Source organism: Sorex araneus, chromosome 4 (assembly GCF_027595985.1).
Source record: "Sorex araneus isolate mSorAra2 chromosome 4, mSorAra2.pri, whole genome shotgun sequence".
In the NCBI taxonomy this organism is placed as follows: Eukaryota; Metazoa; Chordata; class Mammalia; order Eulipotyphla; family Soricidae; genus Sorex; species Sorex araneus.
The window spans coordinates 221,926,564-221,950,369 of NC_073305.1; the positions used below are offsets into that span (position 1 = coordinate 221,926,564).

At 64.4% G+C, this 23,806-nt stretch overlaps 5 protein-coding genes across 11 annotated transcripts; 2 read left to right on the plus strand and 3 right to left on the minus strand.

Moving 5' to 3' along the window:
• Window positions 1-155: 155 nt before the first annotated feature.
• On the minus strand, window positions 156-2,569 carry DNASE1L2 (deoxyribonuclease 1 like 2). Of its 2 annotated transcripts, XM_004604180.2 has the most exons (8): window positions 2,066-2,569; window positions 1,735-1,893; window positions 1,555-1,643; window positions 1,377-1,460; window positions 1,200-1,300; window positions 1,018-1,130; window positions 685-936; window positions 156-440 (listed from the first exon to the last, which is right to left on the minus strand). In XM_004604180.2, exons 2-8 carry the CDS (start codon window positions 1,876-1,878, stop codon window positions 387-389), a joined length of 837 nt encoding a protein of 278 aa, XP_004604237.1. In that variant the 5' UTR covers window positions 1,879-1,893; window positions 2,066-2,569; the 3' UTR covers window positions 156-386. The 2 variants fall into 2 exon arrangements, with proteins under 2 accessions (XP_004604237.1, XP_054991455.1); XM_055135480.1 differs by having other exon boundaries at window positions 1,018-1,300.
• A 150-nt stretch (window positions 2,570-2,719) lies between these two features.
• E4F1 (E4F transcription factor 1) lies at window positions 2,720-9,733 on the minus strand. 4 transcript variants are annotated; one of them, XM_055135441.1, is made up of 13 exons: window positions 9,560-9,732; window positions 7,549-7,676; window positions 7,029-7,101; window positions 5,496-5,689; window positions 5,304-5,424; window positions 5,083-5,235; window positions 4,839-5,008; window positions 4,523-4,711; window positions 4,242-4,347; window positions 3,941-4,158; window positions 3,656-3,854; window positions 3,446-3,582; window positions 2,720-3,364 (listed from the first exon to the last, which is right to left on the minus strand). In XM_055135441.1, the coding sequence occupies exons 1-13, from the start codon at window positions 9,711-9,713 to the stop codon at window positions 2,945-2,947; spliced, it is 2,262 nt and encodes a 753-aa protein (XP_054991416.1). In that variant the 5' UTR covers window positions 9,714-9,732; the 3' UTR covers window positions 2,720-2,944. The 4 variants fall into 4 exon arrangements, with proteins under 4 accessions (XP_054991416.1, XP_054991415.1, XP_054991418.1 ...); XM_055135440.1 differs by having other exon boundaries at window positions 4,242-4,350; XM_055135443.1 differs by having other exon boundaries at window positions 3,227-3,364; window positions 3,941-4,132; window positions 9,560-9,733.
• Window positions 9,734-14,596: 4,863 nt separating this feature from the next.
• On the plus strand, window positions 14,597-15,776 carry PGP (phosphoglycolate phosphatase). The gene is made up of 2 exons (XM_004604399.2): window positions 14,597-15,311; window positions 15,395-15,776. Exons 1-2 carry the CDS (start codon window positions 14,672-14,674, stop codon window positions 15,718-15,720), a joined length of 966 nt encoding a protein of 321 aa, XP_004604456.2. The 5' UTR covers window positions 14,597-14,671; the 3' UTR covers window positions 15,721-15,776.
• Window positions 15,777-17,353: 1,577 nt separating this feature from the next.
• On the plus strand, window positions 17,354-18,595 carry BRICD5 (BRICHOS domain containing 5). Its single transcript, XM_004604400.2, has 5 exons — window positions 17,354-17,587; window positions 17,748-17,903; window positions 17,965-18,072; window positions 18,216-18,366; window positions 18,438-18,595. Exons 1-5 carry the CDS (start codon window positions 17,354-17,356, stop codon window positions 18,530-18,532), a joined length of 744 nt encoding a protein of 247 aa, XP_004604457.2. The 3' UTR covers window positions 18,533-18,595.
• MLST8 (MTOR associated protein, LST8 homolog) lies at window positions 18,495-21,371 on the minus strand. 3 transcript variants are annotated; one of them, XM_055135471.1, is made up of 9 exons: window positions 21,172-21,371; window positions 20,295-20,557; window positions 20,142-20,193; window positions 19,900-20,062; window positions 19,662-19,737; window positions 19,436-19,588; window positions 19,058-19,182; window positions 18,810-18,973; window positions 18,495-18,721 (listed from the first exon to the last, which is right to left on the minus strand). In XM_055135471.1, the coding sequence occupies exons 2-9, from the start codon at window positions 20,421-20,423 to the stop codon at window positions 18,603-18,605; spliced, it is 981 nt and encodes a 326-aa protein (XP_054991446.1). In that variant the 5' UTR covers window positions 20,424-20,557; window positions 21,172-21,371; the 3' UTR covers window positions 18,495-18,602. The 3 variants fall into 3 exon arrangements, with proteins under 3 accessions (XP_054991446.1, XP_054991444.1, XP_054991445.1); XM_055135469.1 differs by having other exon boundaries at window positions 20,295-20,588; XM_055135470.1 differs by lacking the exon at window positions 21,172-21,371 and adding an exon at window positions 20,914-21,056 and having other exon boundaries at window positions 20,295-20,588.
• Between the last annotated feature and the right edge of the window lie 2,435 nt (window positions 21,372-23,806).

Here is a 23,806-nt window from a genome sequence, read left to right on the forward strand (position 1 = left end):
TGGAGGGTCCCTGTTGTGGGCTGGCTGCCAGCAGCACCTGCCATTGGCCCAGGAGCCTGGTCTGCAGGAGGCCACACCCAGTGGTCCGAGAAACGCTGGCTGCGGCCTCTCGGGCATGCGGCTAAGCAAGGACATGGAGGCCTGGCACCACCTGGTCCAGGCTGAGCCTACTTGTTTATTGGGCAAAGCCGCCTCGCATCCCTCACAGCCCTGGATGTGGGCATCAGAATCCGGTCTGCGCATGGGGGACAAGGTCCCGGTGACCCCAAAGTGTTTGTGGCCGCTTGTCCAGGCCCAGCTGCCCCTGTTGCCTTAATGGGGATGGCCTGCCACCCTGAGTTGCTTGTGGGGCCTTCCTTATGGCCAGTGTGCAGGTCCCCAGGCTGTCAGTGGGACTTGAGAGTCACCTCCACAGGAAAGTGATCGCTGATGGCGAGAGCCTGCGGGGCGACAGGGCAGGCTCAGGGCCTGCTGGCAGTGCCCTCCCGTGGGGCGTGTGCCCATCGCTGCCTACTACTGGGGGGGCCACAGCCACCGATGCTCCTGCCAGCTGTCCTCTCCGCCAGGGCCACCCGGGGCTCTTCCCGAAAGATGGGCTGGGAGGGGAGGGGATGGCAGGTAGAAGCCCCCGCAGCATCCCTCGTCATGGGGTGGCCGCAGACACTGGGCCCACGCTGCACTCACCCGGGCCTGGTCCAGGCCAAACGCCTCCCGGAAGTCATGGACCAGCGCAGACTGTGGCTTCAAGCTCTTGCGAAGGTGGGGCCCGCAGACCACGATGCGGTCGTAGGCGCAGTCCGAGTTGCCCACCGTGGTGTCAGCGCTATCCGGGATGAGCCACTTAAAGATCTCGCTGCTCCGCAGGCGGATGCCCGCCCAATCCTGCGCCCGCACGTAGCTGCAGTCGGCGTTGAAGTCGCCCAAGAAGAGCATGTCCTGCGGGCGGCAAAGGAGCCCGGTTGGGGGCGGGGGGCGGGGGCGCCGGGCTGGGTGGGGCCGCGGGGCGCCGGGGCTTACGTCAGTGCCCCACTTGTCAATCACGTCCAGGTACACGTCGTACAGAGCGTCGATCTCCGCCACCGCCCGGTGCGGCGCCGCGTGCAGCGGGACCAGGACCAGCTCTCGGGCGGCTGCGGGAGGGGCGGGGCATGAGGCGGGAGGCAGGGGCGGGGCGGGGCGGGGCGGGGGCGGCGCGTCACCTGAGCCAGGGACCGCGAACTTGACCACGAAAGGCTCTCGGCTGAAGGCGTCCTCCGGGTCCGGATACTGGTACGTGTCCGTGACGGACACTGCGTCCTTCCTGCGGGGGAGGCGCTGGGTGTGGGCGCGCGGAGCTCGCCACCTCTGCCGCTCGCCCCGCGCGGCCCGCCCCTCACCTGTACACGAACAGGTACATCTCCTTGTAGTGGTCCCGACCCAGGGGCTCACTGTTGACAAAGCTGTACTCGTGTGTGGACACGCTGCAGAGACACGGGGCAGGCCCGGCCGTCAAGGCCCCGCGCCACGCCCTGGGCTCCCGCGGGGGGTCCCGACGCCGCGCCCCGCCCGCCACACCTGTTGATCAGCTTCATGAGCTGGGACACTGCGCTCAGGTCCGGGTCCCGCACCTCCTGCACCAGCGCGATGTCGTAGCCAGCCAGGATCTGGGGAGGGGGCAGCAGGTGGAGGGGTCACGCACGCGCATCCGCCCCCTGCCCCAGCCCCGCCGCGATCCCGCCCTCAGTCCCCAGTTACCTGTGCAATGATGTCGCCGCACGCGGGGTCAGACACTTTGCTGTCGCCGAAGCTTTGGATGTTGAAGGCTCCGATGCGCAGCGCGCTGGCCCCAGCGGCCCCCAGTGCCCAGAGAGCTGCCAGTAGGGCGTGGGGCCCACCCATAGCGAAGGGAGCGGGCTGGGAGGGGCAGACACAGGTGAGTTCACCCACCGCCCCTCATCTCTGATGCTCATCTGCCCCCTAAGGCATATCCGCCCCCAGTGTTCTCATCTCCTGCTGGGGAAACCGGGACCCAAAGAGAGGGACCCAAGGCACCCGGCCCCCAGCCTAGCCAGCCCCTGCCCCTCACCTGGGATGTGGGTGGGGCCGAGGCTGAGTTCTGGTCGCAGCAGGGGGCTGAAGGCCAGGCTGAGTTTCCAGACGGCACCGGCTGCCCCACTGGCAGCAGCCTGGCACTGCCACCAGCTATTTGAGGCCCTGTTCAGGGAGGGGCCAGGCGGCACAGGTCCCGCCCCTCAACCAAGTTGGGCAGGGCACTCCTGGCTCCCCCACTCCCAGGAGTCTGGGGCTGGGGGTGCCAGGCTTCAAGGGTCCCCCTGGGCCTGCTCTCATCCCCAAGCACGTCAGAAACCCCTGCTTGGCCCCCAAGAACGGAGTCAGGTCTGGGGAGAGGGTCAACCCGCCATGGTCCAGGCCTGCCCCAACCCCGCCCCCACAAACGAGGTCACTGGGCTCTCCCTCCCGGAGCCGCCCCGCGGGAATGAAGCAGCCCCAGCCGGAAAGACAAGCCATGGCCCCGGCCAGTCTCCAGCTGCTGGGGAAGAGTCAGCCCGAGGGCAGCCTGAGCTTCCCCCTGCCGCTCACGGGCAGACTAGGGGCTGGGGGCACAGCAGGAGGCTGCCAGGCCGCTGCCACAAGCCCTGGCTGGAGGTCGAGGCGGGGCCGGAGCTGCCCCGTATGGTGGTGCCAGTCCGAGGCTGCCCCTGCCGACATCACACGCTGCGGGTTTTCATGTTTTATTGTGAAGCAGCCAACCCGTTTCTGTGGTCGCGTTGGCGATGCCGGGGAGGGGCCCAGGGCCTGCCCGTTTGTGTCCTCACCCTCCCAGTGTCCCACCAAGGCCCCGAATCTCCGGCCATGTCCTCTGGGCCAGGTCTGGTGGGCATAGGCCAGGCACCTGGGGTCCTGCCCCGCTCCCACCAGTCCCGCCACCACCTCTTCGTGACTTCTAGACAATGACTGTCTGCACCTCTAGCTGGCCCTCAGGGGAGGCGATGACCAGCTCGCCCGCATGTTCCAGGATCTCAATGTCCTCCGAGGACACCATGGTCACGGTGGCCTGCTCGGCACCGTTCGTGCCGGCTCGGGCTGTGAGCACGGTACCCTCGCTGATGGCCGAGGCCAGGGTCATGGCCACCTGTTCCGTCAGGCTCTCGGGAGTGGCAATGGTGATGGTGTCTGCGGCGCCCGCCTCCGGGCCCAGCCCGGCTTCCTGGTCCATGGTCACGTTCTGAACGATGATCTGATGGCCGGCGCCCGCCTGGTGCACGAGCTGCCTTACCACCTTCATGATGTGGCTGTCCACCTCCGGCGCAGCGCCTTCGATGAGCTCTGCCGCCTCGCTGGTCTCCGCGTCGTCGGAGGCAGCCTGTGGACACTGCGGTCAGCCTGGCGGCCCCTGCCACCACCCCCAGCTCCCCCCCGCCCCCAGCGCCCGGCCTGCGCCCACCTCAATAATGTACTCCTGCGTGTCGGCCACCACAGAGGAGAACTCCACCAGCACGGTGTGCGGGTCCTCGGATAGCACGGCGGCAGCGGGGCCCTCGTCGGCCACCAGCAGCTCCTCCACCTCCAGCAGGCAGCCCCCTGCGGCGCGTGCCCGTGAGCGCGTGCCCGCCCAGCCCCTCCCCTCCCCTCCCCGCCGCGGGCGGGCGCGGACCTTTGGTGCGCAGGTGCCGGTTGAGCGTGCCGTGCTCGGCGAAGCCGCGGCCGCACTTGTAGCACTTGAAGGGCTTCTCGCCCGTGTGGTGGCGCACGTGGCGCACCAGCGAGCCCTTCTCCCGGAAGCCGCGGCTGCAGAACGGGCACACGTGCGGCTTCTCCTCCAGGTGCGTGCGGAAGTGCACCTGCTGCGCGTTCTGGGGGGGACACGAGGCTCAGCTGCCCCCTTGGAGGCTGAGGGGGGCACGGGGGCGCCGGGGGCGCGGGCCGGCGGGGGGCCCACCTTGGTCTTGTAGCGCTTGCCGCACTCGGGGCAGGGGTAGGGCCGCTCGTCCGAGTGCACGCGCCGGTGGCCGCGGACGTGCGCGATGGTCTTGTAGAGCTTCCCACAGTCCCCACAGCGGAAGCGGCGCTCGCGCACGTGCACCTCCTGGTGCTTCTTGAGCAGGTAGGCCTTGGGGAAGGCCTTGCCGCACTGCGCGCAGGGGAACTGCCTCACCCCTGCGGCGCCCAGGCATGAGGGCCAGGCCACCGCGGCCCCCGCCCCCTCGCCCACCCACCGGGAGGGCCCCCTCTCTGCCCACCTGCGTGGCCCCTTTTGTGGGCTTCCAGGGTGGCTGCCGATGGGAAGGTCTCGCTGCACTGTGGGCACGGGTGGGTCCTGGGCACCGTTGAGACTTCGCTGGCCACCTGCTGGAGGGCCAGTAACACGTTTGGCACCACCACAGGCGGGCAGGCGGCACAAGGGGGTGGAAGCCGCCACAGCAGACCACCATCCCTGCTGCGGGCTCAGCAAGGAGCTTGAGGGTCAGGCCCCAGTGTGACCCCAGCCTGGGCCCAGGACCCCAGGAACACGTCTACCTACCGTATCCACCTGCTCCACGTCCAGCAGCGGCAGTTCTGGGGTGCCCAGCGGCTGCGGGTGGGGTCCTGCTGGGGGGAGGGGCTCCGAGGCGCTCCGCTCAAGGACGATGCCAGAGTTCTGCATGGCCTGTCTCAGCAGGTTCTCACGGCCACCCTCGCCGGCACAGCCGAGCTCCTCTGCGCCTGGGGGCTGCACGGGAGGCCAGCTGCCCAGGCTGCCCAGGCCTCGGGGGCCACCACACACCCAGTGTCCTTGCTCAGGAATCCCGCCCAGCCTTGCAGACCAGGCGCCAGAGCGGAAGCCTGCCTGTCCCCACCTCCGGACCGAGGCCTTTCATGCCCAGGGGCAGCTCCTGCATCTGGACGTGGACTTCGTGGATGACCGTGCCCTTGGCATCTGTCACCAGGTGAATCACAGGTGATGTGTCCATGGACTCGCCAGTCACAGACGATGCTGGGACAGTCCCCACGGGGGAGGTGCTGGGCCCTTAAAGGCAGAGACAATTGTGAAGGACCCCACAAGATCAGTGGCAGGGTGGCCCGGGCGGGTCGGGGACGGACCTGCAGGAGCCTCCTCTTTCCCGCTGACCCCATCCTTGGTCATGCCAAAGCGGATCTTCTCTGTGCAGGGCGTGAGGGACTTGAGGTGCCGCGTCAGCGCGCCAGACTCCCGGAAGCTCTTCCCACACTTGGCGCACTTATAGGGGCGCTCATCTGCGGGGGGGCTGGAGTCAGTGCCGGTGGCCGCAGGGCCACGGGGTGGGGGCGGGGCAGACGCTCACCCGTGTGCCGCCGGTGATGGCGGATGAGGGAGCCCTTGGTGCGGAAGCAGGCCCCGCACAGCTTGCACTCGTGGTCCTTGCGGCTGCTGTGGGTGGTCATGTGCGCCTTGAGGATGCTGCCCTGTGTGGAGGGGCGAGCTCAGGGGCCGGCGGGGAGGCAGCAGCCCCGGCCCCGCCCGGTCCCCGCCTCACCGTCTTGAAGGTCTTGTGGCAGAGTACGCACACGTAGCGGCCATCCTCATTCACCAGCAACCGCACGGGCGCGGGCTCGCAGCCCCGAGCCAGCCCTGGGCCCTGCTGGCTGGAGCTGCCTGCGGCCTCTGCCAGCTCTCCGTCCCCCGGCTCTGCCTCGGCCCCCACGATGACCTCTCGGATGTGCCCGCCACCTGCAGAGACGAGGCGCCTGACGCTGGCCCGGCCTCTCACCGTGCAGCTCCTGACCCTGCGCGTGGCACTGCTCCACGCTCAGGCTCCTGGCCCAGCTGTGGGGAGCCGCAGGTCCTGGGGGCAGAGGGCCCAGGGACCATCTGGCCCTTCTCCCCACTCCGCACCGGCTCTGACTACCACTCTGGCCCACGTGCTGGAGACAGGCCCTCCCGAGTGGGGGAGGGAGAGGCACGGATGTGACAGTGTGAGTATGTGACAATGTGACAATGTGCAAAGGAAGCTGCGAACACAGTGACAGATAGGACGTGCCTCCAGAGCCCAGCGGGGAGGGCGCCCACCGTGCACAGTGGAGCGGAGCACAGGGCCCCTGGACCTGCCAGTAGTGGATCAACCCTGAGGACTGCCGGGTGCGGCCAAAACCAAAGCCCTGCCCTCCAGCACAGGGCACAGGGCCCCTGCGTGGCTAGTGCCATCCCCGAGTGACAGGCGTGGCACTCGGGACCGAGCAGGCACCTCTCGCCCTCCTGCTGGCTGTCCGGGGCCTCATCAGGCAGGGCACAGCAGGGCAGGCCGCCATCCCACCCAGCACCTGGGACTTCTACAGAGAGGGGCTCCCTGGGGTGTAGGAGAAGCCCCCCCCCAAGCACCCAGGCTGCCAAGCAGCGGGGAGGGGCATGGGGGCTTGCAGTGTCAAGCCCAGGACACTTGATTCACGTGTGATGCCCCCTCCGGCCCTGCTGCAAGCCAGCACACAGCCCACCCTGCACTTCACTTCCTCCCGGCAGGGCCAGGGACTGCCACGTCCTCAGGAATGTCAGGGGCAAGGACAGCTGTCCCTCCGCCTCCACCCGTCTTCCTGTCCCAGCTGGACCCAAGGGTGTTCCAGGTCAAGTTCTACCTGTTGCCCAGAACCTGCTTCCTGTCCAGCCGCCCACTTATGCACCTGCAGAAGGCGAGCCCCAGGGCCCCCGGCAGCGACCACCGCCTTCCTCCTGCCCGCACCACCCCGGTGCCCTCCGCATGCCCCACAGCCAGTGGGACACCCCTCCCACACCCCGTGAATCAGTGAGGCCGACGCGGCCCCTGCCCGCTGCCCACGGACGCCACGTTGACTTAAAGAGCCGCTGCAGAGGCTTCCCGGGCGCTGCCCGCTCATAAAGCTGAGAAGCAGGACAGGTGAGGGCCCGGGGCCTCCGACTCCACCCACCTGACCTCTGAGCCGATGAGGCCCGGGCAGGAAGCGCGAGCTGCGCAGAGGGCTACACGCTCCCCTCTGCAGCCCGGTCTAGCCTGTCCCCCTGCCCTCAGCCTGCAGGGACGGGGCCCATGCCTGCTCACCCACGATGTCAGGCGCCTCCACCACAATGTGGGCCACGGTGATGGGTGCGTCTGGCCCTGCCGCCGCTGGCACCTACCGAGAAGAAAGGAACTCATCTGCGGGGCTGCAGGGTGTGGTGGCAGAGCACTGGGGTGGGGGGTCGTGTCTCCCCAATGGGATGGACGTTCAGCCCAGGTCCAGGGGACCCCCAACTCTAAGCCCTCCCAGGAAGCCTGAGGAGGCAGTGCCCTACAGGCTCAGTGGGCAACGAGCACGGAGGGCACAGGGCCCTGCATCTTGTCCCCTCCCCTACAGAGATGATGGCGTGTTCACAGGCAGATGTAAAGCACGGTGAGCTTAAGGGACCAGAGTCAGTAAGCCCCCAAGTTCCAAGGCCAGCTAGGCCTGCCCCCGCTTGCCCCCCGAGGATGGAGGTACCCGGCTCCAGGAGCTGCTTCCATGCATGTCTGTGTGCACACATGTGTGACCGTGCACATATGTGTGTGCGGGAGCACTCCCAGGGCCACGGGGGGAGCTCACCTCCTGGCTGGCCGGCAGGGCCTCCTGCGGGGACCGCTGACAGCCCTTCTGAAGCTTGTGCTGTACAAACTCTTCCAGCGCCGTGAACTCGGCCTGGCAGCGGCCGCAGCGGTGCACATCGTCCTCATCTGCAACAGGCCTGTGATCAGCCCCCCGCTTGGGAACGGGGACAGCCCCATCCTCGGCAGTCTGAATAGGGGGTACCCAGGGAAACGGGGTGGGGTGACCATACAGCACGAAGCCGGCAGATCAAAGTTCCTGATACCAAACTGAGGGGTGAGAAGTCCAGGGAGGGGCAGCAGAGGGACACTCCTGGCCTAGTCAGTCTGGGGACGGCGGAGGGTTGGGACTCAGGGGCCTGTGTGTCGCACCTCACTCTGAGTCTGTCTTCCCACCTGAAGGTGGGTGCAGAGCACAGAGGGGACACAGAGGGCAGTGGTGGGGCCCGGAGCCAACCACGGGGTGGGCATCAGCGGCAGCCCCAGGACACTGCCGACCCTGGCAGGATGCAGATGACAGTCCCCATTCTAGAAAAACTCAAGATTCAAGGCCACCCGGTGGTGTCTGGCTGGCATGGACCTGAGGGGCCAGTGTGGGGCCCATGGCTCACAAACCGGGAGGCAGATGACATGCCCCCCCATACGGGTACCACTTCAGAGACAGGCCAGGGGTCTACGCCTGCCCAGAACTGCCCACAGAGTTGCCCTGCTAGGTGGTGCTCTCTGGATGGCTCAGACCACATAATGGTCACCAGCCTCCAGTCCATCCCATGCACCAAGGCTTGTCCCAGAAGGGCGCCCAGGTCCTGAGGAGGGCACACCCATGCCACCAACCCAGCCTTCAGAGCCTCACCCCGGACAGAGCATGAAAGCCCAGGGGCCAAAAACCACCACCCCAACACTCCTAGCGAGGCCCTGGGAGACAAACTCTGAGGGCGGAGACCAGCGCCCGGAGACCCCTCCACAGCCCAGGCCTGCCCCGAGGCCCCTCCACACCCACCAGAGACCCAATGCACATCCCTGTCCGCAGGACACAGTGGGGTGGCACCATCTCTGACCCGCAACCCTGCGGTTCACAACATAGGGAAGGACAGGAGCATGCGGGTGCTGGGGCGGTAGCTTGGTCCTGGAGGCTCCGAGAGAGGGTGCACGGTGCCAGGCCCTGGGTCCAACAGGTGGAGAGCATGGGTCGCTGCCACCCCAACCCACAATCCCCACCCGGGCCCAACGCCTGGCCCCAAAGCCAAAAATCTGCCACCATCCAGGCCCCGCCCCCGAGACCCTCCACACCAGGCCCCGCCCCCGAGATACTCCACACCAGACCCCGCGCCCGAGATACTGCACACCAGACCCCGCCCCCGAGATCTTCCACACCAGGCCCCGCCTCCGAGATCTTCCACACCAGGCCCCGCCCCCAAAATGTTCCACACCAGGCCCCGCCTCAAAATCCTCCACAGCACAGTCCCGCCCCCAAGAGGCCTCCACACCAAGACCCGCCCCAGACCCTCACGACGGGCCTCGCCCAGAGACCCCCCACAGCAGGCCCCGACCCCGAGACGCCTCTACAGTACAGGCCCCGGCCCCAAGGGACATCCTCACGAGGCCCCGCCCGAGACACCCAAGCCGGGCCCCGCCCCCGAGGCCCTCCCGCCCCCAAGGGGGGGGCTTCCAAATCAGGCCCCGCCCCAAAACTCTGCACACCAGGCCCTGCCCCCAGACCCTCCATAGCACAGGCCCCGCCCCAAAGGCGCCTCCACACCAGGCCCCGCCCCGAGACCACCCACGCCGGGCCCGCCCCCGAGACCCCTACACCCGGCCCCGCCCCGAGACCCTCGCCCCGGGCCCCGCCCCGGCCCGCAGGCGGCAGGCCGCGCTGTCAGGCGGGTGGAGGGGCCCCGCGCCGGGCACTGCCCACGCTGACAGGCCGGCCGGGCACCGCGAGAGCGTGGCGGGCGAGGGGCCCGCGGAGGCCGCCCGAAGCCAGAGCCCCGCCCGGCCGCCGACCCCGTTACCTTCCTCGCCGAAGGGGGCCGGGAGGCCCAGGAAGCCGCCGGGCGCCAAGGCGGCCGCCGCCGCGACCCCGCCCTCGCCCGCGTCCCGCCCGGCCCCGGCCCGAGCCTCTGCCGTATGCGCGGCCGGCACCCGCACTGCCATCGCGCCCTCCATGTCGCAACGCGCCGCAGGAAGATGGCGGATTTACGACCGTGTCGTCATAACAACGGGCCGCGCCGGCCGCCGGAGAACGCGAGCCCGGCGGGGCGGGGCGGGGCGGGGCGGCGGCGCGAGCGGCACACTCGGCGGGCGCCCTAGCGAGGGGCCCTGCGGCTGCACCGGCTGCGCGTAGCTTCTCTAACCCCTTTGTTTTGGGGCCACACCCGGCTGTGCTCCGGGCTTACCCCTGCCTGTGCCCACTCCAGGGCCCGGAGGGGACGCCCGGGATCAAACCCATGTGCAAAGCAGGCGCCCTGCCCGCTGTGTGATGTCCCCAGTGCTCCCCACATCCTTTATTACTGGAGATAGAGCGGAGAAGGTGCTCGCTTGACTCTCCCACCCCTAGCCCCCTCGCCCAGCGCCGCATATGGCTTGCCTCATATCGCCAGAGCAAGCCCTGGATACTGTAAAGTGTGCCCCATCTACTCGCCCCCCCACCAAAAGACGAAACCAAATATCTAAGCCTTTTTTAAAATTGCACTGTAGCACTGTTGTCCCGTTGTTCATTGATTTGCTCCAGCAGGCACCAGTAAGCTCCATTGTGAGACCTGTTGTTACTGTTACTGTTTCTGGGGTAGCTTGTCAGGCTCTGCTGTGAGGGTGAGATAGTCTCGGCAGCTTGCCGGGCTCTCTGAGAGGACAGGAGGAATCGAACCTGGGTCAGCCACATGCAAGGCAAACGCCCTACCCTCTGTGCTATCGCTTGCGTTTGATTTTTTTAAAATAATTTTTTAAATTTTTAATGAATCACCGTGAGATATAGTTACAAAGCTTTCATGAGTGTTAGTCATACAATGATCACTCATCCCTCCACCAGTGTACATTTTGCATCACCAATGTCCCCAGTGGCCCTCCCACTACCCTCACCCCACCTCACCGCCTGCCTCTATGGCAGACAGAATCAAAGCCTTCGAGCCTTCTGTGTATTTAGAGTGTAAACACACCTAAATTGTGCCGTTAGTGGTGTCTGTTATATTCAGTGTGCACCATTCCAGAACTTCCACGTTATTGCCGAAGGCAGCGTGACCTCACTGGCATCACTCTTCTCCCCTCCTCCAGCTCTTTCCTGGCAGCCACTAATGTTTCTTTCTCTGCCTTTGTCTGTTCTGGACATGGCAGGTTAATGGAGTCAGATACGACGTGACCTTTGGGTCTGGCTTCTTCCATAGAACATAATGATTTGAGGTTGTTGGGGACTCAGTAAAAAATTGTATTCCCTCGTTCCTTTATTATTTATTTATAGTGTTGTGAGGAAAGACCGCTCATGCTCGGTCCTGCTGCTCACTGCGGGTGACTGGCTGGGCACTGCACACAAAATAGACTTGTACACTTTGCTGTCAGCTGGGGAACCCTAGAGGCCAGTGGTACTGGAAATGTGTGTGTGACTGCGACCTGCCAGGCAGCCCCTTGGTGCTCAGGGGTCATACTTGGGCCCCTCAAGACAGAGCACTGTTTGCCTTTGTTTTGTTTGTTTTTTATTTTGGGGCCACACTCAGCAGTCTCAGGGAAGACTCCTGGCTCTGAGCTCACGGATGACTCCTGGCAGGGCTTGGGGGACTATATGGGGTGTCAGGGACCAGGCCCATATGGGTGCATGTGAGGCAAATGTCTTACCTGCTGTACTATGACTCTGTCCCCTACAAGTTTTTGTCCTCCAATCTAATAGTTAATCATAGTCTCACATGGCTGATGTGCATGCAAGAAAAATTTAATTCCATATACATGGGAAGCCCAAATACTCAGGAGGGATTCCAAAGACGAACAAAGTGGGTGCGGGTACCAGCCTGAGCTATGAGACAAGACAGGGCTGGGAGGCTTTAAAACGACACCTGGTCCCGGGCTGGTCAGAGACCTGCTGTTTCTTTCCGGGTTTCTAAGGCCCTCAGCTCAGGCAAGGGGTCTTTCCCATGTAAATCCATCTAGGGGGCAGGGCAGAGGGCCTGCATGCTGGCAGCCTGGATTCAGCCCTTTGCACTCCCATCCTCTGAGCATTTCCCTCCTCCAAATCTGTCTAGGTAGTTCAGAGAGAGGTACAAGTTTGTCTTGAACCAACCAAGTTTCAATTGCTTTTTTTTTTCTTTTGTGAAACAATATAGTTTTTATTGAATAAAACTTATTTAGAAAGACAGGGGAGGGGCTGGAGTGATAGCACAGCAGGTAGGGCGTTTGCCTTGCACTCGGCTGACCCAGGTTCGATTCCCAGCATCCCATAAAAATCCCTCGAGCACTGCCAGGAGTAATTCCTGAGTGCATGAGCCAGGAGAGAGAGAGAGAGAGAGAGAGAGAGAGAGAGAGAGAGAGAGAGAGAGAGAGAAGAGACATGTTCAAAAGAGAACACAGGCTTCTGCAGAAGGGAAAAATCAAGCAAAGATACATAGAGACAAGTCTGGAGATTCTGTTCAAGAGAGGACAGGGCTTCAGAGGGGCTGGGAATGGGCTTAGAAGAGGCAGGGGACTGTATGCTCCCAGCATGGCCCCCAGGTCAGCACGCCAGTGATAGGTGAGCCAGCCTGCTGGGGCTCCAGAGAAGTGCCCAGGTGCAGGAAGCTGAGCACCTTTGAGGGACACAGTCCCCAGAGCCCAGCAGGCGTTGGCTATGTGGCTCAGATCAGAGCACGGCAGTTGCTGTGCGTGAGGGCTGGCTCACCACCACAGGGTTTCCAGTCAGGAGATGCCAGCGCGCGTTTCAGGAGGTCCCTCCGCTTGCCACCCGGAAGAGGCCCAGGATGACCTCTGAGGGCACAAGGAGAGGAGCAGACAAGGCTGTGGAGACCTACGAGGCTGGTGGACTTCGGGAGCATCCCGGAGTCAGTCAGCCTGAGTGTGCACAGACTGAGGGCTCCAGGGGCTCTCCCTGCTCCCTCTGGGCCACACTGAGGACCCAGAGGTCCCTCCCAGCTGTGCTCAGGGAACCTTGTGGTGTTGGGGATCAAACCCAGGCCTCCGGCATGAAAACTCTGTGCTCCAGCCTTAGCCGTGGGCAAAACAGTTTCTCTCAGGAAGGCCCCAGGCATATTAGAGCAGAAACAGCCAGACTCCATTAACAAAAGAGATAAACGCAGAGGCCCCGGTGTAATTAGAGGCCAAGATCAGTGACAAGGATGGATTTTCCAGATGTGCTGAACCATAGCACCGGGACACGCTGTCCAGTCTTTTACTGGATGTGATGTCAGTGGGCCCCACAGGTGACTTAAGTAAAGCAGGGAGGAGAAAGATGGTCACTTTCTCCAGTCACTTTCTCCCCAACCACCTCTGTCACCCGGGACCCAGAATTACTGGGTTCTTGTCTCGCCTTGCAGAAAGGAATTTCAGGAGTAGACAGACAGTGAATAAATTGATTTTATTTGGAGGATTTTTAAGGTGTGTGTGTGTGTGGGAGAGAGAGAGAGAGAGAGAGAGAGAGAGAGAGAGAGAGAGAGAGAGAGAGAGAGAGAGAGAGAGAGGGAGGGAGGGAGGGAGAGGGAGAGAGAGAGAGAGAGAAATGTACTCAAAAGAGAACACGAGGGCACAGCACAGGGAGGGTGTTTGCCTTGCACGCAGCCAACCCAGGTTCGATTCCCAGCATCTCATATGGTCCCCTGAGCACAGCCAGGGGTAATTCCTGAGTGCAGAGCCAGGAGTAACCCCTGTGCATCGCCAGGTGTGACCCAAAAAGCAAAGAAAAAAAAAAAGAGAGAGAACACGGGCTTCTCCAGGGGTGTAGAATGCTACATAATCCTAGCATTAGACAGGAAAGCATGAAAGTACACATCTCAAGAGGGAGATGCGGGAGACACGTGTGCTCAGGCGCCACATGTGCTCGGCCGCGTGGGCACAAAGTAGTACAGGGGCCCTTGCTTTGTTCAAGATGTCTTTTATAGGCTCTTCTGGGGTTGTCTTGATCTGGAAGTTCTGGAGTCTTCTCAGGGCTGGACACATTTTAATCAGATTAAGGGGGAGGTCGAGGGTTGGAGGAACTTCATGGGGAGGGGTCCAACCTCCCTAGGGTCGGCTGAAGGTCTTATCGGGTCTGTTTTCTGTATCCACAGGGTGGATCAGCCTTAGGATTGTCCTCCCAGAAGTTCTGTTGACCTAAGTTTCATTGCCGAGGGCCTTTCCCTACCTACCTGCCTACATCAGATAGTCTGGAACAGCGAGGGGCGCAGCACAGAAGGTTGAGCAGGGTTCGGGCTCTGAGAGTGGATCTGCGGGCGGGCGGTGGGGGTGGGGGACGCGGGTGGGGGGTGAGGCACGAATAGAGCGGAGGTAATCGGGTTGCACTAGGTTGAAAACTCCAAGTATATTCTGCGGGGTGCCGCAATACACATTAGCACCTCCTCGGGGTGGGGACGAGCGCAATCGCTGAGCCGGTCCCAGACCCTGCTTTGGGCCAAGGCCTTGGCATGAGGATGCCAGCTCGCTGGAAAGGACCAGGAAGGGCCGCAACACGACCCGAGGCAGGAAGAACCAGACACTGCAGTAACTAACTCGGGCCCTTCCGGACAAGGGGGAAGGATTCCGGCGAGGAACCCCCGGAGATGAGCTGGCCAATCAGAAGCCAGCCCGCCCCGGTCAGAGGATTCAGGGCCTCCGTCACCTAGGCTGACCTTGCGCCTCCAATGGGAGAACCGCCTCGCCGCTCGCGTTACGCCGCTCCCAGGCCCTGAGAAGTATTTCCGTGGTGAGCGCGCTTCCCCGAGTCCCGAGTGGCTCCACGCCAGCCAATCAGAGGGGCGCTCAGTATCCCGCAGCCAATAGCCACTCGAGGTCCGGAGCCGACTCAAGGCGGTTGGTGCGGAGCCTCCGCCGCCCACGTCCAATGGGCGGTGTGCGCGATGCGCCGGGCCAATGAGCACGGCGGGGGCGGGGCCGGCGCCGCGGCGGGCGGCTACGAGGAGCGGCTGGTGGCGGCGGCCGGTGGCGGCGGCGCGGCAATGGCGGCGGCCGAGGCCGGCGGCGAGGACGCCCGCTGCGTGCGCCTGAACGCCGAGCGGGCCCGCGCCCTGCTGTCCGACGTGGACACGCTGCTGTTCGACTGCGACGGCGTGCTGTGGCGCGGCGAGACGGCCGTGCCGGGCGCGCCCGAGGCGCTGACGGCGCTGCGGGCCCGCGGCAAGCGCCTGGGCTTCATCACCAACAACAGCAGCAAGACCCGCGCGGCCTACGCCGAGAAGCTGCGGCGCCTGGGCTTCGGGGGCCCGGAGGGGCCCGGCGCTGGCCCCGAGGTCTTCGGCACGGCCTACTGCACGGCGCTCTACCTGCGCCAGCGCCTGGCGGGCGCACCCGCGCCCCGGGCCTACGTGCTGGGCAGCGCGGCGCTGGCGGCCGAGCTGGAGGCCGTGGGCATCGCCTGCCTGGGCGTGGGCCCCGAGCCGCTGCAGGGCGACAGCCCCGCCGCCTGGCTGCGCGCGCCGCTCGAGCCGGGCGTCCGCGCCGTGGTGGTGGGCTTCGACCCGCACTTCAGCTACATGAAGCTCACCAAGGCCGTGCGCTACCTGCAGCAGCCCGACTGCCTGCTGGTGGGCACCAACCTGGACAACCGGCTCCCGCTGGAGAACGGCGGCTTCATCGCAGGTCCGTGCCCCAGGGCGGCGGGCGGCGGGCGGGCGGGCCCCTCCGCCCTCTGACCCCGGCCCGGCCCCCCTCTCGGCCCGCAGGTACCGGCTGCCTGGTCCGCGCCGTGGAGATGGCCGCGCAGCGCCAGGCGGACATCATCGGCAAGCCCAGCCGCTTCATCTTCGACTGCGTGTCCCAGGAGTACGGCATCGACCCCGCGCGCACCGTCATGGTGGGCGACCGCCTGGACACGGACATCCTGCTGGGCGTCACGTGCGGCCTGAAGACCATCCTGACCCTCACCGGGGTCTCCTCTCTGGGTGACGTGAAGGACCACCAGGAAAGTGACTGCGTGGCCGAGCGGAAGATGGTGCCCGACTTCTACGTGGACAGCATCGCCGACCTTTTGCCCGCCCTTCAAGGTTAAAGCTAGCGTGTCTTTAATCTCCGGAATAAAAAAAAATTGAGCCTTGGTTCCCCAGATTAATAGGTGGGCCGAGAGTGTCCGTTGGGCCGGGCGGTCCCCAAGGCCCAGCCTGGGAAGCCGACCGGGCACAGGCTTGTTTACAGATGTTTTAAGATGCACTTTTTCTAGCTTTTTTTTTTTCCTTTTTTCACGGCTGGGGCTCAGACCCAGGGGCTCTCACATACTCTGTCACAAACCCTACCCTAACTAATGCACTTTTAAGCGTGGGGGTCCTGGGCTCTGGCTGCCAATGGCAAGGATTCTGGGAACCTTTGGGGCCTGCTGGTGCATCTGAGGTGGGTCCAGGGGGTTCCCTTGTAATTGACAGCTCCAGCTGGGGATCAATCCCTAGTGGGCCTGAACGGATGAGGGCCCAGTTCTTTGCCCAATGGTGCAGGCCTCTGGGTGGAGAGACGCAGGCCTCTCAGCAGTGTTGCTGTGGGTGTCAGCCTCAGCCATCACGTGCAGTGACCCCAGGTGACCTGGCCCCAGCTCCAGGGCGGACATGGCCAGGAGGGCTCCGAGGCTCCTGCCGAGTCCCAGCTGCCGTTCAAGGAGCTCGGGGCATCATGAGTACCAAAAAGCTCTCAAACCCTTAAAAGTTTGGTGTCTTAGTGGAACTGACTGAAGCCCGGTTAGTAGCTGTGCTTTGGCTCCCGAGAGTGGCCGAGGAGGAGCGGCAGCCCGGCAGCCCAGGATGCCCTCTGGCTGAGACCAGGCAGCCCTGAGAACAGGAAGTGCTTTCCAGGGCCACTGCTCTTCCTGCCTAGTGCCCTGTGGGGGTGGGGACTCAGATGCCAGCAGTTCATGCGCCACCTACCTTGGCCCCTCTCCTTGTTGGTGGACTGTGCAAGGCCTGGCAGACACCACCTGCATGCCCAGGGTTTTTGGCCAGAGGCCCTGGGCCCAATGCCCAGCTGACCCACTGCACTTGCAGGCAGACCGGGGAGCAGTTCCTTCGCTGCCTTGGCCTGCCCCGGCGGCGCTGCATCTGAGTCATTCCCTGCTCTCCTTCGAGTCCTCAGAGCAATCATGAGTGTCCAGCTCACCTCCAGATTGGGTAGTGCCAGGTGGCTGCTCTGCTCTGGGCAGCGGGGTAGGGGCGGGGGGGGGGGCCTGGCCTGTGGGAGCAGCAGGCAGTGGCCTGTGGACCTGGGTCCCGCGGCTTGCTGTCCGCCTGCGCTTTGCACTGTGTGAACTCAAATGCACATTAAACTTCAGACCCTGTCGTTCTGGCTGTCTCCTCTCTGCAGCGCGTGGAGGGGGCGGGAATGCCCAGCAGGCCTGCTCTAGGGCTTGTTCTGGAGCTGGGGAGTGGGGTACAACTCCGGGGGTGCCTGATGGGGCCTGGGGTGCTCCTGGGGGAGCCGAGGTGCGGAACCCTCGAAAAGGCCTTCGTGGAATGTGCCTCGCTGTTGCTGCGGCCCAGGCCCCGTGCCCAGAGCGAGCCTGGGCAGAGTCCCACCCCCGCAGGCGCGGGGGACAGCACTGTGCTCGCCCCAGGGATCAGGTGGCTGGGAGGAGGCAGCGCGGCCCCCTTGGCTGTCTCCTGGTGAGGGGTGCAGACAATCGTGCATTGTGGCCTGGCTGCAGCATGGAGCGGGGGAGCTGCCTTCCAGCACCGGGGACCCTCTCGGGGGCCGGGGATGTGAGTCCGCCTCTGCCTCTGGCCCCACAGACACTGCCCCAGGGGGAGAGCCAACACGATCCCAGGGGCTGGACAGGCCGAGGCCATGGCCTGCTGCTGCTGCTGCTGCTACTGCTGCCACTGGCCGCTGCAGGGGCTGTGGCCGGGGGACTGCTTGGCTTCAAGCACGGGCCCCCCAAGGTGAGCCGCTGGCAGCGCGGGTTGGGAGGGGGGAAAGAGTCCCATAGAAGCAGATTGTACTGGGGAGCAGGGCGTTTGGGGGGTGGGTGCTCCAAGCCTGCAGTAGGGCTGGGGTGCCTGATGGCGCCCCCCACCCTGCTGACTCGGGCTTCGCTCTCAGCCACTGCTACAGGTGCCCCACCCGAGCCCCCTGCACCCCCAGGGGCCCCCAGCCAACCAAACTGCCCAGGTGGACGTGACCCACGACACTGCGACCATCAGGGGGACCCCAGCCCGGGGCAACCGCAGCTGGGTCGTGCTGCTGGATGGGCACAGTGTGAGTGGGCTGGGGGGCAGGGGGCGGGGGGCGGCCCTGCCTCACCCACCTGCCTCCCCAGGGCTGCGTGTGCTACCGCCCAGCCGAGCACCCGGCCTGCTTCCTGCGCCGCATGGAGCCGCGGGACCGCGCGACTCTGCAGCTGCTGCGTGCCTCGGGGGTGAGCGGGGTGAGCGGCGCCACACAAAGGGCCCCTGTGCGCGGGCGGGCGGGCTCCGGTTTCAGGGGACAGGCAGCTCTGTCTTCCCGGGCCAAGCTGATCAGAGCAGCTGGACAGGGCTGGCTGTGCGCCCACCTGAGCCTGCTCCGTAGGTCCCAGGCCCCCGCCGCGCCCAGGCCCCCCGCCACACCCGGGAGCTGCTGGAAGTGCTGGGCAACCGCCCCGTGGACCCTGCCCAGGCTGGGGTGGCCGTGCGGCACCTGTGCGCTGACACCCCCATTTACTGGGCCCGGCGAGCAGAGGGTGAGTGGGGACTGCCGTGGGGCAGGAGCGGGTGCCAGGGGGCCCGCGGGGTAACACAACCCCCTCCCCAGGGCCCCGGCAGCAGCGGCTGGTCTATCTCTGCATCGACATCTGCTTCCCGAACAGCGTCTGCGTCTCCGTGTGCTTTTATTACCTCCCGGACTGAGCCGGGTGGCCCAATAAACCCCACCGCAGTCAAGGTGCTCTGTGGCCTGTGCACACGGGCAGGGGGCAGGCTAGCCCAGCACGCTGTCGTTGAAGGCCAGGCACACGACGGCTTTCTGGTGGCCGCCATACTCTCTCTTGATTTCCCCCGTCTCCACACACCAGAGCCGGGCCAGGTTGTCAGAGGAGCCTGCGAAAGGGGCGGTAACTCAGGGCGGGCTCAGGGCTCCCCACCCCGGCCAGGGGAGCAGGAAGGGGCCGGCTGGGGTGGGACTCACCGGTGACGATGTACTGGGAGTCACCTGAGAAGGCACAGCCCCACATCCAGCCCCGCGACGACTCCCCGGGGTTCCCGCTCCGGATGCTCAGCTCCGTCATCAGCGAGAAGTTCGATGTTCTCCAGACCTTGCACGTCTGGTCCGCTGAGCAGGTGGCGAGGAGGCTGGGCAGGGGTCGGCAGGCGTCACTCCCACCCTGAGCCCGTCCTGGGCTCCCCGCCACCGCCCCCGTCCCCGGGCAAGCCTACGTGGAGTCGGGGCTGAAGCGGCACTGCAGGGCGTAGCGGCTGTGTGCAGGGATCTTGGTCTTTGGGATGAGCTGCGTCACCTCGTCCCCAATGCCCCCCGTCAGGTTCCACACATAGCAGTTCCCCTGGGGGCAGCGAGCCTCACTCTGACCTGGGCCAGGGAGGGCAGCCCCCAGGGCCCCTCCCGCGCCGGAAGTGAGAGACCCCCCTGGAAGGGGGTGATGGTGGGATGGGGATGCACCACCGCTCAGAGCAAGGGGAAGGGGCTGCAAGGGCCAAATGGGGTCTGAGGACAGGCAGGAGCGCCTGGGCCAGAAGGAAGCAGGACACTGGCAGGAGAGGGAGAGCCGCGCGGGGCAGGGCACTGCCCCCACTCACGCTGCTGTTGACAGCCGCCATGTAGCTGGCGTCAGGGTCGATGTGGGCCGACGTGATGGACACCTCGGGCTCAGGGATCAACTGTTCGTTGTGGTCTGTCTTCAGGTCCCAGATGTGGATGGCACCGCTCTGGTCGCCCACAATGAGCTCGGCCTGGCGTGCGAGAGGTGTGAGGCAGGTCCGGCCCCTGCCCCGGGGAGCCCGGAGTGGGGCACGCCCCCCTCACCTGGTTGGGGTGCAGACACACGCAGTTAATGGGCGCGTTCACCTGGAAGATGCGCTGACACTGCAGGTTCCGGGACCTAGGCAAAAGACACGGGCTCCAGAGCACTACCCCCGCGGCCGGAAACCTCGGTCACCCGAAGGGGCGGGAGTCCCGAGCCCGCTGGGTATGGGCCGCTGGAATTTAGGGAGCAGCAGCCCCGGGGGCGCCCTGGGTAACTGCCCCCAGTGCCCCGCCCCACCTGAGGTCCCAGATGCGGGCAGTGCAGTCCTCCCCGCCCGTGTACATCCAGCGCCCGTCCTCGTGGAAGCCCACAGATGCGATGTTCTTGTTGACCCCGTCGTAGCTGATGATGGGGTTGGGGTTATTGGAGTTGAGGTCGTACATGCGGATGTGCTGGTAGCCTAGGGCACAGCGGGGGCACTGAGCACCGCGCTGGGGGAGGCAGGGCGGCCCCTCGGGCGTGGGGCGGGGTGAACGTACCTGCAGCAGCGATCATGCTGCGGTCCGGCGTGATCTCCAGCGCATTCACCTGCTGCGTGTGTTAAGGAGGGTGCCAGGAGGGTGCCAGAGGGCGCCGCGGGGGTTGGGGCAGGGGCACCACCCCCGCCCCATCCAGACCCGCCCCCAGGATACGGAGTCCTGGTGCTGCACGGTGCGCGTGCAGATCCCGCTGTGCGCCTGCCAGAAGCGCACCGTGTGGTCATAGCCCGCTGTTGCCAGGATCACCGGGTCGCTGCCCACCGTGCCTGGAGACGCGTTCATGCTGCGACGGTCCGGACAGGGAGCTCACGCGCAGGGGCCGAGGGTCAGGGCATCTGGCGAGGGGCAGCTCGCTCCGCCGCAGACGCCGCACGGCGCACGGGACCGCGGTGCCCGGGTCGGCAGCGTGGTCGAGCCTGGCCGAGAAGGGGACCACGGCTGGGAGGGCTGCGGGGACACGGAGCGCGCCGGCGCCGGTCAGCTCGGGGGCGCCCGGCCCGCGCTGGCCGGCGCGGCCCGGCCGGACGCCACCCTGCCCGCCGCCGGCAGGGGGCGGTCACGAGCGCGTCGCGCTGCCGCAGGGGCGGGCCGCGCATGCGCGGGGCGCCGGACGGCCCGGCCGACTCCGCCGGGCGCTGCGGCTGCGCGTGCGGCGGGGCTGGGGGCGCCCTGCGGCGGCCCCCGAGCCCCCCGGGTCCCGCCCGTCCGCCCGGCTCTCCGCGGCGCGCCCGCCCGCCGCTCGCCCGCCGCGCCCGCGCCGCCGCCTCCGTACCTTGCACGCGGCCGCGCGCCGCCCCGGCAGGACGACGAGCCGAGCGGGAGCGGCTCGAGTGCGCCGAGCGCCGAGTCATCGATGGGTCCGGTCCCGCCGCCGCGCCCCCTCCCTGGGTCCAGCCCGGCGCCCCGAGCCCCGGCCGGAGTGATCCCCCAGCACGGAGCCCGGAAGCAGAAACAGCGTGGCGCAAAAAAATTAAAAAATTAAGAAACGTTACAGGGCGTTTATTTGAATCATCACCCGGAATTTACTTACACCGAGACGTCTCCCGGGCCTGGGATGCGCGAAGTCCTGGATGTGCCGACGATGGTCCCTGAGCATCCCCGTGTAACTCACAAACAAAAGCCACTCATCTCCCTCTGATAATGGCAACTAGACCTGGCCCCTGTGACCCTCCCAGCGGTGTCCCTAATGTCCCCTCTGCGTTCCACCCTGACCCGGAAAAACGTCCTTGGAATCCACTGTCCCATGTCCCTCCCCTTGTCCTGCAAACACAGCCACACCCCCTTCCTTCCTCTGGCCCCTTGATCCAGGTCAAGTGCACCACCATCCACTCAGGCCTGAGTCCCAGCACCTTCCTACACCCTCCCCACCTCCCTTCTTTCTGCTGTTCAGCTGCAAACACTGTTCCCTTATAGAGCCATCCGCCCTCCTGGCCCAGCTAAATCCCGGGCTCCAGATCAGGGGCTGCTGGGAGTGAAAATGTCACTGCTGCCTGGACCAGCCTCTGGCAAATCTCTAAACTCCTTCTCTCCTTCCCCTCTGGGCTGGCGCCCTCTGGAGACAGTTCTGGTCTCTGCCTGTCTCACTGGTCCGGGGTGACCCTACTGGGTTTCGAAGTTCTTCTAGTAAAGACCCCAAAAGGTAACAAGAGGTGCCAGATAGTACAGAGGGTGGGGTGCTCCAATCCCAGTACCATGTCCGCCCCCCCAAGCCCCACCAGGAGTAATCCCTGAGCACAACCAGGTGTAGCTAAAAAGCAGAGAGAAACCCTGAGTCGACTCCCGATAGCCCACGCAAGGCCCCGCATCTCACCTGGAGCTTTGCCCTGTCGCTCTCCAAGGCCCCCTGCTCTGGCCAACCAGAAGGAGAGTCTGTTTCTCGTTTCTCTCTGATTTGGGGGTCACACTTGGGCTATTCCAGCTGAGTGCTGGGGCGAGGGGTTGCTCCTGCAGTGCTTGGGGACCATTTGCTGGGGATCAGAACTGAAACTTCTGCATACAAAGTTTGCACCTTAGTTAGCCCAGTCCTGGGAGGCGCCTGCCTATTTGGCTGCCTATATTGGCGCCTGCCAATGCTATTTAGCTCAGGATTGTTCGTAGATGTGGAATCCCACGGCCTGTGGTCCTCTGAAGTCACAGGCGGCAGCATGAGGGTGCTCCATTTATGAACGAGAATTATTCTGGGCTGGATAGACTCTGGTGAGCCGACTCTGCGGGCAGTTAGTTACTCTACTGCTGCTGTGGCCTCCTGCCCATACATGAGCGTCTTTTCCGGGGCTGGAGAGATAGTACAGCAGGGCGGGCAATTACCTGAGCATCCCATATCCTACCCCCGGCATCCCATATCCTACCCCATGCATCTCCAGGAGTAATTTCTGAGTACTGAGCCAGGAGTAACCCCTGAGCATTGCTCAGTGTGACCCAAAGGAAAAAAAATCTTTTCCCTGGGCAGGAGAGGGGTTGGACCGATAGCACAGCAGGGAGGGCGTTTGCCTTGCATGCGGTCGACCCAGGTTCGACTCCCAGCATCCCATATGGTCCCCCGAGCACCGCCAGGAGTCATTCCTGAGTGTAAAGCCAGGAGTAACCCCTGTGCAATGCCGGGTGTGACCCAAAAAGGGAAAAAAATCCCTGGGCAGGAGAAATAGTGCAGCAAATAGGGCATTTGCTTTGATATAGCTGACCTGGGTTTGATCCCTAGCATCCCATATGGTTCACTAAGCACCATCAGGAATGATTCCTGAGTGCAGATCCAGGAGTAAGCAGCCCTGAGTGTCACCAGCTATGACCCCCAAAACAAACTTTTGGGAGTCATATTATAGCAGGAAGGGCATTTGCCTTGCACTCAGCCAACTCAGGTTCATTCCCGGTCACTCTATACAGCTCCCTGAGCCTTGGCAGGAGGGATCCCTGAGCATAAAGCCAGGTATAAACCCTGAGCACTGCTAGGTGTGGCCCCCAAACAAAAACAAATCTTTCCTTGGGGTCAGAGTGATAGCATAATGGGTAGAGTGCTTGCCTTGCAATAGCCAATGCAGGTTCAATCTTAGCATCCCATATGGCATCCTTAGCACCATTAGCACCACTAGGAATGATCCCTGAGCACAGGACCAGGAGTAAGCCCTGAGCACTGTTGGCTGTGCCCCCCAACTATATATCTTTCCCTTTTTTATTTCTTTTGGGGCCACATTGCGATGCTCAGGTCTTACTCCTGCTTCTGTGTTCAGGGATCACTCCTGGCAGGCTCAGGGGACCATATGGGATGCCGGGGATCGAACCCTGGGTCTGCCGCATACAAGGCAAGTGCCCTCCCTGCTGTGCTATCATTCCGGCTCCCCTTTCATTTTGTTGGTTTTGGGGCCACACCCATGGTTGCTTACTCCTGGCTCTGTGCTCAGAGACCAATCCTGGGGGGACCATATGCTGTGTCAGGACTGAACCCAGCTTGTGAGACAAACGCCTTCCCAACTTCTGGCCCCTCGAGGTATCTTCTCACTGTTCTAGATTACTCTAGGGTGGATTTGCCAGCCTTGTGGACCCTGTGTTTCATTTTGGAGGAGCCGCCAAATCCTGATGTGCTGTTGGCCTGCACAACACAGCAGCTCTGCATGGGGGCTGCGGAGAAGGGGCCAGGGACCCAGAGGACTGGACCTAAGTCCTCTGCCTTC

Bases quoted from the DNA above. Each gene is read 5' to 3' on its own strand.
- BRICD5 (XM_004604400.2), top strand. From the start codon at position 17,354: ATGGAGCGGGGGAGCTGCCTTCCAGCACCGGGGACCCTCTCGGGGGCC. The intron at 17,904-17,964 runs GTGAGTGGGCTG...CTGCCTCCCCAG, and splicing joins TGCTGCTGGATGGGCACAGT to GGCTGCGTGTGCTACCGCCC. The intron at 18,367-18,437 runs GTGAGTGGGGAC...CCCCCTCCCCAG, and splicing joins CTGGGCCCGGCGAGCAGAGG to GGCCCCGGCAGCAGCGGCTG.
- E4F1 (XM_055135440.1), bottom strand. From the start codon at position 9,713: ATGGAGGGCGCGATGGCAGTGCGGGTGCCGGCCGCGCATACGGCAGAG. The intron at 5,009-5,082 runs GTCCGTCCCCGA...TCTGCCTTTAAG, and splicing joins GAAAGAGGAGGCTCCTGCAG to GGCCCAGCACCTCCCCCGTG. The intron at 3,365-3,445 runs GTGGGCGCAGGC...CAGTGTCCACAG, and splicing joins CGCAGGAGTACATTATTGAG to GCTGCCTCCGACGACGCGGA.
- PGP (XM_004604399.2), top strand. From the start codon at position 14,672: ATGGCGGCGGCCGAGGCCGGCGGCGAGGACGCCCGCTGCGTGCGCCTG. The intron at 15,312-15,394 runs GTCCGTGCCCCA...CTCGGCCCGCAG, and splicing joins GAACGGCGGCTTCATCGCAG to GTACCGGCTGCCTGGTCCGC.
- DNASE1L2 (XM_055135480.1), bottom strand. From the start codon at position 1,878: ATGGGTGGGCCCCACGCCCTACTGGCAGCTCTCTGGGCACTGGGGGCC. The intron at 1,301-1,376 runs GTGAGGGGCGGG...CCTCCCCCGCAG, and splicing joins ATGTACCTGTTCGTGTACAG to GAAGGACGCAGTGTCCGTCA. The intron at 937-1,017 runs GTAAGCCCCGGC...TGCCGCCCGCAG, and splicing joins TTGACAAGTGGGGCACTGAC to GACATGCTCTTCTTGGGCGA.
- MLST8 (XM_055135471.1), bottom strand. From the start codon at position 20,423: ATGAACGCGTCTCCAGGCACGGTGGGCAGCGACCCGGTGATCCTGGCA. The intron at 20,063-20,141 runs GTACGTTCACCC...GCTGTGCCCTAG, and splicing joins CAGCATGATCGCTGCTGCAG to GCTACCAGCACATCCGCATG. The intron at 18,722-18,809 runs GTGAGTCCCACC...CCCCTTTCGCAG, and splicing joins CTCCCAGTACATCGTCACCG to GCTCCTCTGACAACCTGGCC.